Source organism: Macrosteles quadrilineatus, unplaced genomic scaffold, assembly GCF_028750875.1.
Source record: "Macrosteles quadrilineatus isolate MER2022 unplaced genomic scaffold, UCM_ALF_1.0 Scaffold_4__1_contigs__length_99947679, whole genome shotgun sequence".
NCBI lineage: Eukaryota > Metazoa > Arthropoda > Insecta > Hemiptera > Cicadellidae > Macrosteles > Macrosteles quadrilineatus.
Window position 1 is genome coordinate 55,691,525 of NW_026542597.1, and position 16,210 is coordinate 55,707,734.

General features: G+C 36.1%; 1 protein-coding gene across 3 annotated transcripts in view; it reads left to right on the top strand.

Annotated features, from left to right (window-relative positions):
* LOC128991297 (uncharacterized) overlaps positions 1-16,210 on the top strand; it is a 430,235-nt gene that overhangs the window by 404,710 nt on the left and 9,315 nt on the right. For 2 of the 3 annotated variants that reach the window (XM_054414071.1, XM_054414074.1), the window contains 15 exons: positions 750-806; positions 1,438-1,629; positions 2,192-2,311; positions 3,903-4,042; positions 4,463-4,682; positions 5,040-5,117; positions 5,660-5,764; positions 7,983-8,112; positions 8,533-8,660; positions 9,215-9,315; positions 12,768-12,930; positions 14,026-14,193; positions 14,868-14,991; positions 15,273-15,361; positions 15,527-15,667. In XM_054414071.1, the coding sequence (XP_054270046.1) occupies positions 750-806; positions 1,438-1,629; positions 2,192-2,311; positions 3,903-4,042; positions 4,463-4,682; positions 5,040-5,117; positions 5,660-5,764; positions 7,983-8,112; positions 8,533-8,660; positions 9,215-9,315; positions 12,768-12,930; positions 14,026-14,193; positions 14,868-14,991; positions 15,273-15,361; positions 15,527-15,667 (1,956 nt within the window). The remainder of the gene's footprint in view (positions 1-749; positions 807-1,437; positions 1,630-2,191; positions 2,312-3,902; positions 4,043-4,462; positions 4,683-5,039; positions 5,118-5,659; positions 5,765-7,982; positions 8,113-8,532; positions 8,661-9,214; positions 9,316-12,767; positions 12,931-14,025; positions 14,194-14,867; positions 14,992-15,272; positions 15,362-15,526; positions 15,668-16,210) is intronic. The other variant, XM_054414073.1, reaches the window with a different exon arrangement.

The following is a 16,210-nucleotide window of genomic DNA, read 5'->3' on the forward strand; positions in this document are numbered from 1 at the left end:
ATACAACTACATACCATCCATGTAAGTAACCTCCGAAAAAAAGGACAAAAGCTATACTTGGCAGGTTTGATCTTTGTGGTTTGTCCCCCTGGCCACAAGACAGCACTGAAGATTGAAAGTTTGAATACCATCTTTGTCAGGTCTGGTACAGTTCGGCCAAAACTTCTGTGCCCGCGGACGGGTCGCTACTACCCGAACTAATACATACAGGTACCGATAATGGCAGTGCTGGGGGTAGGGGTGAGTGAGTAGCAAGACACAAAAATGTTTTCACAAAAGTACAACACCTTCACCTAGACCCAACTAGATCTGGTCGTGCGGACAGATTCTTTGGCCGAACTGTATATTCAATGAGGAGCTCATCTATCTGTGGATGAACTTGCTCCAGAAAGGCTCCAGACTGGAACTTGACAATAATTTGTTAGTTGCACCTAAAACCAGGCACTTTGTTTCTTTTATTCCTTACTGCTCATCAAAGTGTAGTATACGCACATAGTGGCGTCCCCATCTTAAATAATTGATAATTGATAATTGATAATTGATAATTGATACTTTGTCTGGTGTAGTACACCAGAATCTTAAAATCATTTTGATATGGATGTTCATAAGATGAGAGAAATCATAATATAACAAATAAATTGGAAATATTTAATCGGAAAATCTATGGTGTTCCAAGGGTTAGTGTTGGCTGCTATTTATCTTTGTTATTTAAAGTAAATACAAAAATTATCACCCATGTTTTATTTCAGGCATCAGCTTTCAGCGGAGGGGAGGGCGGGCTGCCGCTCATGCCCAATGTGCTCAAGGTAAGAAACACGTTATTAAGTTATTAGTTCTAGACCTTTATGGATAATTTTTTATCATCATAAAATAGCAAACTACAAGATAGTCAAAGCTAAAATTTTATTTAAATTGTATAATGTTTAGGGTTCCGACTCTTCACTTCCCAAACGTTGGTAAGTGTCTCAGGAATAATTTTCCAAAGTCAATCATGTGTCTTAATTCAGAAAGATCAGATAGTTATGGGGAATTAACACGTGATTAGTTTGGAATGGAACCCTCGAAGATAGAAATTATACTTGGTTGGGTAATCGTGGAGCCACACCAAACAAGAATTATTTCTGGGTAAAGATCAGTAAAATTCAGCTAATGGTATTGCCATTGAAGTTATACCTTAACCACTTGATGGTGTGGACAAATAAACTTTTTGAGTTGCTCTTCATCAAATAAAATGTAATTTTTTACAGTTTAAGGATTGCTAATGGAGTATTGAAAATAATGCTGCATCATAATTTTCAATAATTGCACATTAGTACCACATTGGATTATTTCACCCACTAGATCAAAAATTTCACTCCTTATGTTACTTACAAGAACAGAAGAAGACTTTACTTTCATAGACATGTACATCTCAAAACTACTCAAATATTATTTCAGGTATTTTTAGAGAATGGACAGACAAAGTCTTTCAAGTATGACTCCACCACTAGAGTCGGTGATGTGGTCGCTTCGTTGCAACAAAAGCTGTGCATCAAAGCTATTCACCACTTTGCTCTGGTGCTTGAACAGGTCAAGAGTCTCAGACGAAACAAACTCACTCTGCTCAATCCAGACCACACACTTGCCAGGGTGAGTCACATTAATATTGTTACCGGTTTTTACTGGTCAATATTACCATCATTATCAAAAAGGGTGAGTTGCATTACCAAACAGGGTGAGTCACACTACTGTAGTTGTAGAATAGGTGAGTCGTAAGAGATGGAGACACAATTGGGCATTATCTTAACCCAAGTATGGATGAAAGATAAGTGATGTAGGATGGATTATGCTTTGTTACTAAGCCCAGCTGTTATTTTAACCCAGACGCCCTCAAGGACAGCTGGGTCTAGTTTTGAACTATCTGACTTTTCTCAGGATCAAACCAACAACTCTTTGGTTATCAGGCGAGCACTATAGACACTCAGCAACCCAGATATTGTTCATAGTTGTGCATCAAAGTCATAATTACTTTGTCTTGTCAGCATACACATTGTATGTCTAGAGTGTAAATATATTGAGGTTGCTTGAAGAGTGCTGATGATTCCTCGTATGTTCAAGGCCAAATAGTACTGAAATCTCCTATAGAAGCTTCTGTTTCTGTGTGGGCTGTGTTGTCTTTTTACTGTAACAATATTTCTGTTTATTTTTACAGATAGCGTCCCGGCCAGGGTCCCACAATCTGAGATGCCTGTTCAGAGTAGCGTTTGTGCCTCGAGATGCATGTGATCTCGCACAGAAAGACTTGGCTGCATTCGAGTACTTATACCTACAGGTTAATTCTTCTTCTTTCTTATCTTTTTTTTAAGTTTTTTGTTCTATTTTTATATTTATTTTAAGCCAATGGAAATTGTTTATAAATGTCTTTAGTTGATACAAGCTGTATTTATTTACTCATTTTATGTACGTTTTCCTTTTGTCAGTTGTTGGCTACAAAACATTTAATTGGTGTAATGTCATGAGAAACCATTAAGAAGTTCTAGATTTTAATACCACAACTGGATGAATTTTCGGGGATAAAATACTCTGCCTGTCATGACACCTAAAATGTATTCCTGTAAAATTATATGATTGGCTGAATCTTGTTTACTTTTAATTCTGAAAAAATAAACTATCCCCTGAATCCTACAAACTAAAAGCTAATAGCTAATCCTACAAAAAAGAAGCTTAAGAGTAAAAAAAATGATTATTTATGGGAATTTTCTCCCTTAAAGAAATTTCTCCTAATGCATACTGCATCCAAATATCCACAGTAAATGCCTATTGCTTTAAGCTATAAAATAATATACGTAATGCAATCTATATGCATTATTATTTGTTTGATGGAATAAGAAACGTTGTACAGAACAATTCAATGTTTATCAACAGAAATGGTAAGGAACATTTTGGAGAATAGATTGGACAATGCTCAAGGGAGAGATGAGTGGTGCCAAACAGCTGATTACTGTTACAGTGGTCATCGTTTCAGCTAACCACCACTTTTCTGAATTGCCATCAAAGTTGCCTTAACTGCTATCAAAAATTCAACAAAACACGAGTGACTTGGATAAATTGTGCAAGTTTAACTCACCCTTAGGTATCAAGGGTTAATTTTTTTACTAAAACAACGATATGCTGTAATTTAAACTATTAAGTTTTACTGTAATCTTCATGTAATTTAAAAAGTTAAAAAAAATACTAGGATTTCATATGTTTCTCAAGCTGGTAGAAATAAGTAAGTAAAAAAAGTCGAGTCTGTTAAGTTTGGAACATTTTAAGACCCTACATTATGAAATATTACTCTAAATAACTTTTCAACATAATTGTGAAGATAATAAATGGTTTCACATCCATCCAGGATGAAAATATTTCTGCAATGTAACAAATTTTAATAAATCTCTAAGGTTAATTGAAACATTTTATTTGTATTCGCCAAACTTTCTAAAGACTTTATGACTAATTCAATATCAGAGTTAACGTCTCAAATAGATTACCTTCAAGTACAGTAACAAAACTTCTCAACTCAACTTGGAAACACCTAAAGAGGTAATCATTTATAAACTTTATCTTTAATAAACTTGCATCTTGGCAATGAAGTTGTTGATAACCTGAGAATCATTATCGATATTTCTCCATCTTGGGTTATAAAACTGTTTAATTTTTTTTATTCATACCCTGGATTGTAGCACTGTCCAGAAGTCCCGGATTCAAATCCTACCAATCACCCATGGTAAAAAAATCAAAACAAATATATCATGTATCTACAAAAATGATACACACATTTTTATTTTTATTTTAATCACCCAAAATTACACCTTCTGCAACATGTTATCCAATCATATGTTCGATAACATGTTGCTCAACATGTTCTACACTACATGTTTCAGTGCTGCAACGACGTGGTGCAAGAGAGGTATGCCCCGGAACTCAAGTACGACATTGCCTTGAGGCTTGCTGCGCTACACATCCACCAGCACGCCATCTCCAACAACATTCCTCCTAGCAAGATTACCGTCAAGCTCATCGAGTGAGTTTTGTATAAACTTATTGAAAAAGTAAGGGGTCTTAGCATTTTGATCCTATCCCATAAAAATATGTTATAATTTGTTAGAGGTGTAATCAGGAATGAAAGAAAATTCCTTTTTTAATGAAAAATTTCCATTTTGGAGAGTTGAAATTTAAGTTTTAGTGGTGCTTAGCTGTCTTAAACAATTACTGTGGCCATGGTATTGATATGGTGTCTCCTACTTGATATTATTCTGAAATGAGTTTCATAAATTTACATTTGATTGCATGAATGTAATGCTATAAGTTAAATAGTCCTTTTCCATACATCCTGTGGTTATATCGATGCTGCACATATCAAAACAAATTTGTAAAACCTTGTGTATGAAAATAATCATGTATACCTAAACATTTATGATTTTTTTCAATTTTTCTATCTCAGAAAGGAGTTTGGACTGGAGAGGTTTGTCCCGGTTTCGCTGATGGAGTCAATGAAGCGCAAGGAGTTGCGGAAACTCCTCAGCCACTTGCTCAAGTTGAACCAGACGATGACTGGCACTAGCCACAAGTGCCTGACGAGTCTGCAAGCAAAACTGTACTATCTGAGCATTATCAGTGAACTGCCCAGCTATGGTGCCAAGTGCTTCTCAACAAACATTCGTGTGAGTTGATCAGAGAGAAAATAACCATTGAATTCTTAAACTTCTTCTTTCCCTTTGCCAAACAAAACTACTCCCATGTCTCCTAAGATCTGCCGAGGTCTCTCCAGATATCTGCTTCCTCTTGAGCTGCAATTACATACCATGAATGGAAATTTACATTATTTGAAGATGTTGCCTCCAGATGTCAATTAATTAAAATACAATAAAAACTAAAATCTTTTACATAAATATTGGTCCTGTCACCTCAAATCCAGCTCTCCAATCCTAGTAAAGGCTGTGCTACCCAGGTTATAAAGACTAACCTATAGTTAATATATTCTCTATGTATCTTAAATTAATTTCTTGTCTTCTTTTCAGGATTGCAACATGGAAACTGTAATACTAGTCAGCCCTAAGCTAGGAATTAGCCAAATAAACGGGATACGTAACAGTATGGTGAGTATACTACCTGTTATCATTGTAGCTATCAATTTTGATCTGTCATGCCTAGTATATCACACATTTGGCAGTCTTTGATGATTGTACTCCGGCCATATCAGTATAAAATTCTAACTGGAATAGGAAGAATATTGTGGTAAATTTTCCCCATATCAAGTCCAATCTCAATGTTGAGTTCATATTGATGATTATATTATCTGTTTGTTGTCGTTTGCCATGTTTATGATTGTTGGTCTATTCCTTAACTATTGGTTTTTTCTAGTGGGGCCTTGGTACAGCACATGGTATAAAAGAGTTACTCTTAAATAAGTGGGGGATATATTTTAATCTACATTATGTAAATAAGCTTATTGGACATCAAACACACATAAAACCGCTTTCAATTCTAAAATAGGATTAGCGTAGTTGTATTATTCTTAAAACCCTAAAAGAATATTTAATACAATACATAGTTGGTCAAATTCCATCAGTAATGGCTGTGAATTCTTTAGCATTGATCTCAAAGTAGGTATCCATATGATTTTTCTATTTTGTTACAGCCCGTTCCTCTAGCTGATATAGAGCAAGTAACGCTTATAAGAGTCCAAAGAGAAGACCAAGTGTCCAGCCTAGTAACTATCTATATGCCAACTGCGATTCAAAAGGTGAGTCATTCTAAATTAAAATATTTTATTTGGACAAAATATTTGTTACCTTAACTTATATATTAAAAAAATAGTTTTTCTTTTCCGAGTTTGTTTGGCTCTTCTTCTACCCGACTGATGATTTTCATATTTGAGGGCTCAAATTGGAGGTATGCATAAATTGGGTTATTTCTCGGTCATGATATTTATTTAAACGTTGCAAAGCAGCATGGGTCTTCTAGTTTCATTTATAGTATTTTTTTAATAAATCAGTGATGGGATTTAACTGTAAGTATAAAACAAGGTGTGTTGTAGTTACTTTTTAATCCTGGCATGGTAAATCCTTTTGCGAATATTTGATACCTTACAATGTGGCCACTATTTGTTGGTCTACATATCCATTTGATGGTATATTTCTGACTACAAAAAAGCAAAAGCTTTATCTTAAAACAGTGGAGATATATGCATATACAATTCATATAGCATAAAAACTGGCTGAGTAGCTGAGTGGTTATAGTCCTCGCCTAACATTCAAGGTTGCCAATTCTCAGTTCGATACTGAGAAAAGTGGAATAAGCATGCTTATCTGCAAGAATCAATCAATCAATTTTTTTATCAATTAGTTGAGATGGGGACACTTTTTAATGGTTCAAAATTGGACCCAGCTGTTCCTGATCATTGGGATTTAAATCAATTATCCTGACTGATGAACCAGCTGATCTTAGTCAGTAACAAATCTACAAAGATCATCACACAACATTCTACACTCATCCCTCACTCATATTTGGGTTAGAATATTTGGGTTACACACCTAGATGCCGTCCCCATCCCAAATAATTGATTTTAAAAATTTATTGATTTATCCTCTTATATAAGCATGCTTATTCCACTTTTTTCTGGATTATCTTGCTATGCCTTTGAAATGGTTCCAGAAGAATTGAAATTTCTCAGTATCAGGTCTGACTAAAGAAAGGTGCACCTTGCTCAATTTACATGTTCAAAAAAACTAGAGGACCCATGCTGCTCCGCAGCGATAAAATAAATATAATATCCGAGATATAACCAAGTTCATGATTTTTGATTGAGTAAAACAGTATCTTAAGCTTAACTGATTCAAACGAACAATAGCTCAAATTAAAGCCTATAATTTACTGATTATTTTTAGTCTAAAACGTATAAAAAACCTAAACAATACTGGAGCTATTGATTTTTAATCACAGAAATACATTATAAAAAAAAATTATGTTTAAATTGAAGAAAGAATCCGAAAATAAATCAAATTATGTTTTTTGGTCGAAAAATACAGTAGATAAATATATGCCAATGCTTGATGGCAAATTTGTGCGTGCATACGTTCAATTTGAGACCTCAATCATGAAAATCGTCGGGTAGAAGAACCAATCGAACTCGGCAAAGATAAACCAAATTTAACTCCCATAAGAAATACATGAGGAGCAAATTTCTTTTACGTATAAGCCGAGTGGGATTATAGATAAATATATGCCGAAGCTTGAAGGTAAATCTGTGCGTTCATACGTTCAATTTGAGACCTCAATCATGAAAATCGTCGGGTAGAAGGGCCAATCGAACTTAGAAAAGAGAAACCAAATTTAACTCCCATAAGAAATACATGGGGAGCAAATTTCGTTTACGTATAAGCCAAGTGGAATTATATATAAATATATGCCGATGCTTGATGGCAAATTTGTGCGTGCATACCTTCAATTTGAGACCTCAATTATGAAAATCGGTCGGGTAGAAGAGCCAATTGAACTCGGCAAAGATAACCAAATTTAACTCCTATAAGAAATACATGGGGAGAACATTTCTTTTACGTATAAGCCGAGTGTGATTATAGATAAATATATGCCGATGCTTGATGGCAAATCTGTGCGTGCATACCTTCAATTTGAGACCTCAATCATGAAAATCGGTCGGGTAGAAGAGCCAATCGAACTCGGAAAAGAAAAACCAAATTTTTTTAATATTAAGATTATATCACCAATCATTTACAACAATACAACTGCTGTTTTAATGAATACAAAGGTATTTGAAAAGCATAATGCTATCAAGTATCACTATGAAACTAATTCCCCATAGTTTTACAGCTCATATATAACCCCTCCATTATTATGAAACCCCTGTATTGTTCCTTATGATATATTTTATATTGTATCATAATAATCCATAGTTACGTACATTGTTTCATTTTTAATCATTCAATTATTTCTTGTTGCAGGAGTTCTCCTTTAGCATGGAGGACCGAGATGCAGATGAACTAGTTCTAGTGCTGCAAGGCTACTACAGACTCCTGGCAGGACAACAGCTGTCTCTGGAGCAGGAGAAGGACTCCTGGATGCAGGATCAAGGTGGGAATGTTGAAAAACGTTTTTTAGGATGTCGTAAAGTTTTCTTCTAACTATTCACTAAATTCTAGATCTAAAGTTTAAACTTATTGAACCTCGATGGTTTAAGCATTGGACTTTTGGTTACTGAAGAAGACATCCCACATTTTATATGGACTGTAGCCACCTTATTCTAAAAGAACATAGTTGAACGAGTATGTGTAAGCACAGTCAAAAGTTTTTTCTCTTTTTACTTTATTAGTTCAAGTGACATAAAAATGCTATGGCTTAGAAAAATCTGTCCTCTCAGTTTGCTTCATTACAATTTAGGCGTATTCAACAGAAATCAGTTATTGACAGTAGCACATCCTGTCAGCTTTCTAACTTAACGAGTTTGAATTTACATTGAAGTGTTGTCATTACTAATACAGTTTTTGTCCACAGCACCTCCCTACCACTCTCAGCATGCAGTGCGACCAGCGAGATGGAGCTACGCTGTGGACTCGGAGGAAGAACGCTATGCCAATTTTGCAGGCTCTCCACCATACCATCCTGTGTCTCAGCTTAGACAAGTAAGCCGGTTGTTTTGCTTTATTTTCATCAAAACCATGGTCACTTTTAAAAAGAGTAATAACTTACTATAGGTCGGTCGCATAGAAAACGACCTGCGCAAAATTTTTAGTGCATGTAGGGGAGGTGATGGCGAGGGAGGGTATGTTCCCCCTCTCTGCCAATGGCCGTTTCCACACTGCACGTCACGACACTGACACTGCGCCGCCCTGGTGTTGTGGGAGTTGGAATTCTGTGTTACCAAAAGAGCTGCTTACACAATGATATAATAACATTTCATGATGTTCAAATATTTTTCAGGACCTATTTTTCACAAGTTATGAAGAAAGTAATTGTTTACATTTTGATCAGCTGTATAATTTAATTTGATTAGCTGTGTTCGGGAAGGTTGGGGGTGGGCGGCAGCGGAGTGGGGGAAGAGCCATAGTCTGTCTCACTCCCACAGCTTGGTATCTCTCTCTCGCACCAATGCTACGAGGAGGACGCTTTCTAAGCGGCCGACCCATAGAGTGCATAACAGCATTGCAAATTAATTAAAATTATATTACCATTTTAGATGAGAAGCATGAATGGAAGCATGACTCTCACGAGAAGTCACAGCGACGTCATGCAGCAAAGCTACAACAACACACTGGACAACAACATGAACAACACACTGTGAGTTTTTTATAGATAGTGAATTTCACATAAAATAGCAGAAAAATTAAATTCTCACAAAAACGGCTTGAACGATTTTGATAAAAATTTAGTATCTTATATTGCTTTTAAACTCTTAACAAAATAGTATAAACCACCATTGCTATAAAAATTACGTTCCAAAAGTTATTGTAATTTTTAATTTTTTTGATATATTGTATTTGAAAAACAATTTTAATTAAAATTTATACTGCGTATACTTCAAGTTGGCCGATGGACCCGGGACTACCTGTGGCCACCCCTATAATCCCTCGCAGTGTTCGCCGGAGCAGCCCGATGTCTAGGCGATGAGTCACCTACTGGCTGTGTTTATACAATGGTAAAACTTTTTAACAGAGTAATAATTTTACATTTTCAAAAGTGTATTTGAAATCTGCTAAAAAAGTTATGAAAAATGATATAAAACTCGACCTGAACAAAAGGATTTAGGCAAGTTATAAGCTGTAAATCAATAGTAATAGGTTAAGTTCGGGACTGTTTGGGTGAAATTAAATTGATCGTAGAATTTGTTAATAGTAAATCTGTTTTAATGAGATATAATAAGCCTAATACGAATCACAATAACAATCAGTCAAAAACGTTATATATACAACATGCTATATACTGTACAATGCAAAATACTATACAAAACAAATCATACGCATCAATAAAAAAACAATACTGTACAACAAATTATTAACTATTAAACCAAATTAAACCTTCAGTGGTCTGTAATTGCTTCTGATAGTTTCACTGGCAAGGTCTTCTTAAATATGGATTCTTGTGTTCTCTCTGCAAGAGAAAAAAGTAATTAAGTAAATAAGTAAGTAAAAAGTAAGTTACGATTTGTTTGTAACCAAATTGACTGACGAAAAATTGAAAACCATTTATTTAATTTGAGCAAAGTTGTCAGCTGAAAAATTCAATTATGCTAGAAAAACATCTTTTCAAACTTCTTAGTAAAATAAAATAGAATTAAGCTAAAAAAAAAAACAGATTATACACGGTAATTTATGATAACTATAATTTTTATAAATAATAATACGTTTGTTTACAATCTAGTATTTTAATAAGTAGAAGTTTTTATAGTTTTAAATATTAAAATAATTTTATTTATTAAAACTAACTCTACAAAACTGATCAAAATACTTTTTTTAATAAGGGAAATAACTTACTCATTCAAGCTGAGCGACTCCCAAGTCGTCTTCCTCATCGCTGTCCCAGTCGCTGTCATCCACATCCGAGTCCCCTGGAGCCAGGTTAATGATAAGTTCCTGCACACTGGTATCGTCGAGACCTTCACTAAGCCAATCGTTGTCCATTTCAGTCTTCACGTGCTTGACACATTTTTCCCAGGTTTCGGGGGGATAGGAGTTCACAGCTTCCATGAAGAGTGTCTGAACGTCTGACAACTTGAATGTGGTGTTCTTTGATGCTACGTACCGCTTCAAATGGCCCCATACCATTTCAATGGGGTTATAATTACAATGATATGGTGGAAGTCTGATTACTCTAAATCCTAGGTCAGCAGCTTTCTTGTCAATAACATAGGAAGTAAGCTGAGGCTTATGAAGTTTGATGAGATTGTAGAGTTCAGGCTTACGCATATCTGGAGTAAATGGAATTCCACGGTTATGCAACCAGTCAATGTACTCCCCTTTTCTAGACGATGTTGTTGGTGCTGGATTATCCACCCGGGAATGATAGGGGGCATTGTCCATCACTATTGTAGAGCCAGCTGGGATTGATTTTAACAACACCTCAAAAAATCAGCCTTCAAAAACTTCGTGGTTCATCTCTTCGTGGAAATCAACTGTCTTTTTTGATTCAAAAATCAATGGTGGTGAGTTTATCCAACCATTGTATCCTCCTGCATGGCATATTATGAGTCTTTTCCCTTTTCCGAGCGGAGCATTTAAGTTGCAATCAGACTTGTCGTCCGTCCATCCCACCTCCTTTGTTGAGTTGGCGTTAAGCCACGTTTCATCGAGGAAAATTACATTTTTCATATCAACATTTTTCATTTTTCTTAAAAATGTACACCTAGATAAAGCAATACTAGGTTTTTCCATTAGCAGTTTTCTTTTGTTGAGCTTTTTCCAGCGGAAACCAAGGTTTTTCAACAATTTGGATAACGTTCGTAATGAGCCACTGAATAGACTTGCCTCACGAAGTGTGACCTGAAGTTTTCGGAGCGTTGGTACCTCTTTGCGTCTGTAATAATTTACCACGTGCCAACGAATCGCAGTTCTGTCAAAATCGTCCATGAGCGAGAACCGTGACTGCTTGTGCTTTTTCTTTTTTGGCGTTTGAAGTACAGGAGTCGAGTGGTTACATACAGCTACAGCTTCTTGTTCACTTTCTTCTGCCAAGTCCAGTTGAATGTCACTAGAATGAGATGTATCAGCACCAACACTAACACTTTTCAACTCCGCCTTTATTCTTCCCACGGTCCGTATCGACACCTGACACGCTTCGGACACTCTTTCGACAACTTTCTTTACGTCTTTTAGCGGCCCTTTGTTGTCGCGTTCTCGCTCGAAATACTGGAGGACAGACGCAATTATCGTTCTAGCTTGGGAATGATACACTTTACCCCGTTTCTCTGAAGGAGGCATTACATAAGAATTTACGGCGAACAAATTAAATTGACTACTTTTAAAATTATATTCACTATACGTCCAGAAATGTAATTCTAAATAAGCGCAAAAACACTGGCCGAATTTCACGTACTCACGATGTGCACCCCTCGACTGTCACTACACACACTGGTCATATATTTGCAGTTTTACTAAATGAGTCACAACCCCTCTTTTAGAAATAGTATGAATCATCTAGAAACAGACTTGTTTGCAGATTTTCTTGTTGATTAACTTTAGCATTGTAACACCCTTATCACATTAAATATTATTTTGTTTTGGTCGAGTTTTATATCATTTTTCATAACTTTTTTAGCAGATTTCAAATACACTTTTTAAAATGTAAAATTATTACTCTGTTAAAAAGTTTTACCATTGTATAAACACAGCCAGTAGGTGACTCATCGCCTAGACATCGGGCTGCTCCGGCGAACACTGCGAGGGATTATAGGGGTGGCCACAGGTAGTCCCGGGTCCATCGGCCAACTTGAAGTATACGCAGTATAGTATGTTATTGTCATTAAAGTTTTAATCAAAATGGTACCACCCCTATTGATATAAACATTAATTGCAACCTTCGTGATTTTCCTCGTAAAATATCACAGCTACTCCTGTTTACTTATGTGTCAAATAGCTGATACCGTTTATATATTTTAGTGCAGCTTATGGTTTTAGCTTTGAATGTGACTTTTACAGTAGTCAATGGTTTTAAGCTTTATAATTAAGTTTTCCGACTATATTAAGTTTTAGTTTTATACAATAATGTTTCTACATTTTACCTACTCTTTTTTACAGGCCAAGTAAATTCAAAGACAGGAACGGATTCTATGGAGTCGGATTTAAGCCTAACTCAAGCCCCTTGACATCCAACAACAAGCTTGGCATTGACCTTCAAAGTGTCGTATCCATGGAAATACTAGAGAGTGACAGCGGCTTTGCGGAAGCAAGGAACGAGGAGGTATATATGAGATGGTCAGACTCTATACTAGTACAATTACTTGAATGAACTATTTTGTTCTGGATGTACTAAGGTTTTTCCATAAAATAATGAACAAATTCACATCCCTCCAAAAGAAGATCCCTTATCCCTTCGATTATTTGTGTGGCTGCTTGCCCTTTTCTTTCTCTTCAATGTGAGCTGGCTCCTGTTGCTCTGTGGTAACCATACTAGCAGTAATAGAATTGTTTGAGCAAGTTTTGGTGCTAGTTGGAAATTCCCTAAATGTAAAGTTCTGAGTAGTATAATCTGCCTTTTGAGTGCTTAATAATTTTTTGTGTCCAAAAGAAATTAATTTGTGTCGATTTAATGCGACGAGGTGAAAAACTTAAGTTTGAATCCTAAACAACCAAAACATGAGACTTGTCTACAGAAAAATATGGATTACCTATAAAAGTAGGATAAAGTACTGTGGTTTTGTAAATTCAGTTTTAGTGTACATATTATCTTTGTTTTTTTATTTCTGTTATTTATTTTTTTTACTTTCTGGATAACACATATACTACTTATTAGTTACGAAATGAAAATATTTGCAATAATATCTAAACTGCAACAACAAACTATGTAACGTTTTGGTTCTTCAGCTAGCTTCCAGAGATTTATTCAAGCTTCAAAACCTCTTCAGTAGAATATACTTGTGTTAATTAATCTTAAAATAAAATAAAATCTGAGGAAATATATCTACTTCAAAAAGCTAAATCCATGTTACTAAGTTGTTTAAGGCCAGCTTTGCAACTATGAGGATTTAACAACCCGTCCAGAAGGAGTCATTAAAGGAGAATCAATGGACAGTGTGATTTATAGTTTTACACTCTGCATCACAGCTATTATTGACTGTCAGTCCTTCCTCGTTTTAACCTCCAATAATTACACCCCCCTCTGAGCCAAGGGCTCACCTCACTACCTGTTTGTAAACTGTACAGCTAACTAAAGCTGAACTATATTTAACCTATATTTTTCCTAATGATTTAATTTTTGTAAGGTACACGGTACCGGTACAAGTAACAAACTGCAGATTATCCAAAGCACACCAACAGTTGGTTTATGTGTTTGCAGGTGCTGAAGAGGGTTGCAGAGATGCAAGACATGGTGGTAAACTCGGAGCAATACCTGACGCAACATCAGAGAGAAGCGAGCGACTCGGAGAGTTCTCACATCTCATCACAAGACTCGGACAATCCAGGACAGCTCAAACACAGTGATTCACTTCTGCTACTGACTCAGGTGAGGTTTAGATTAATCTCCAAGCTAATCTGATCAGGAGCTTAAAAAGTATTTTGGTTGTTTGTCGCTTACTATGTAGAAAACTGGCGGAACAGCTGTATTTCAACATAGACAAATAAAATATATATAGACTGTCAGCTGTGCTGTGGTTAGCATAAGTTCTGGCGTCCACCGCTGCAGCGTCTGCTGGTAGCATACGGTGAGGAGCCGACGACAGCAGTGAATCGAACACAGCGACTGCCACATTGCAGAACCTTCCTTTGACAATCTATATTTATTCTATTAGTCTATGATTTTAATTAACTTAAATGTGGACATTTCCTATAATGAACAAGTAAAAGAGACCCGTATTTTTCCACAACAATGGTGAGCATTGTTGCCACATTGGATGATTAAAAACTTCACCACTGATTGCCAGGAAATACAAGCTGTGTCATATACAACACCGATACGAGGTCTTTAATAAGCAGGTATTAAAACATATTTCCAGTTAGGTTTTATATAACTAGAATTACGCTATTGGCAAAAAAAAACACACTCACAATCCAATATTATAAGTTAATCATGATTCTATAATGATAACTGCTAGGTGAGACACATCCTTTTTCATAGTTCATTCTCCAATGTTATCCTTTCGTCTTGTCAAATCTGTAAACATGAGATTTTTTCCTCAGGGACTTCAGCAACTCCCAGATTCTCTTAGTGAAGCAGTTCAGTCATTGGACCTCGGAGAAACGGAAAGTGACACTGACTCCATCAGTACCCCTTCCAGCAGCCCTTCCCACCGCAACCCTTCTGGTAACTGCCATGCCATCATTGTATCTTTTGATCTAATTTGGCCTCAAGTGGAAATCCCTAATCCATGTTTAGTTTCAACTTGCGTAAAACTAGAGACAATTTTTTATTTAGAAAATTGTAACGGGAGTCCAATAAATTTTGAGAAGTTTAAACCATTCATCCATCTTCCAACTTAATGTTGAGTTAAGCATGTTTTCCAAGTAACTTGGTCAGACATGGAAAATAGACTCTGGTGGGGGTGTTTGTTAAAGAGGAGGACTTATGTTATGATTTTTTCCTAGGTAAGGACAAAAACCGGGACTCCGACTCAAGCTTTGGACTTCACAGTCCAGACAGCCTAGTGCCTGGGGCAGGACAACAAGCATTACAGGTGAGGAATTTTATTATGTGATCATGATGTTGGAACAGGCTAATTTTGATTTTAAAAAAAGATACATTTTGACAGTGGAGGTTTTAAGTGCAACTATAAACAAAAACTGTATTTCAACCTAAATAAAATCTCTCATACTTTGTCTCTACAAACTGTTTGACACAGTTTGATGTATTCCAGGAGCTTTGGAGGAGGTTACAAGAAGAAACCGCTCATCTGGGGTACGAGATGACGGGTGGGAGCCTCTATCTAGACCCCGACATCATAGACTTGACTCTACTGCCTCCACCCATCACACCAGAAAAGGTAAACAACTTCAAGTTGGCCAACAGTGACAAGTTGTCTGATGATGTGTCCCTCCATAAAACTTTTCTTGTGACAGATGTTGGGAAGATAGGCGAAAAACCATGTCCTCCATGTTGGGAGGAAATAAACTTAAAGCAGTTAATTGAAACTTAGTTGTCACTGTTGTCAGTACTTTATAAAACTGTTAAATATGTTAAAACCTTTAAATATGCCTATTTTCATTATGTTTTTCACCCATTCTGTAAATACAAAATCCATATAATTTTAAAACAAGTTGTTGGTGGACCTAAGGAAAAGCAAAATGTTTCATTTCAGCGATTCCAGTTGCAAATAACAAAGAATCCTCTCATCCTTTTAAATTCCACCCAATTCTTCCACCGTTTGTTTTTAATAGGCCTCTGCCACCAAGTTATCCCATAGAATAGTGATATCCTCAGGAGTTCCATACCTAACTTGGACCAAGATGGGATTTGAGCATATAAAGCAAGAGACAGCACTCAATGTATGGTGCTAACTGGCGAGGCAAGCCTTTAGACCTCTCAG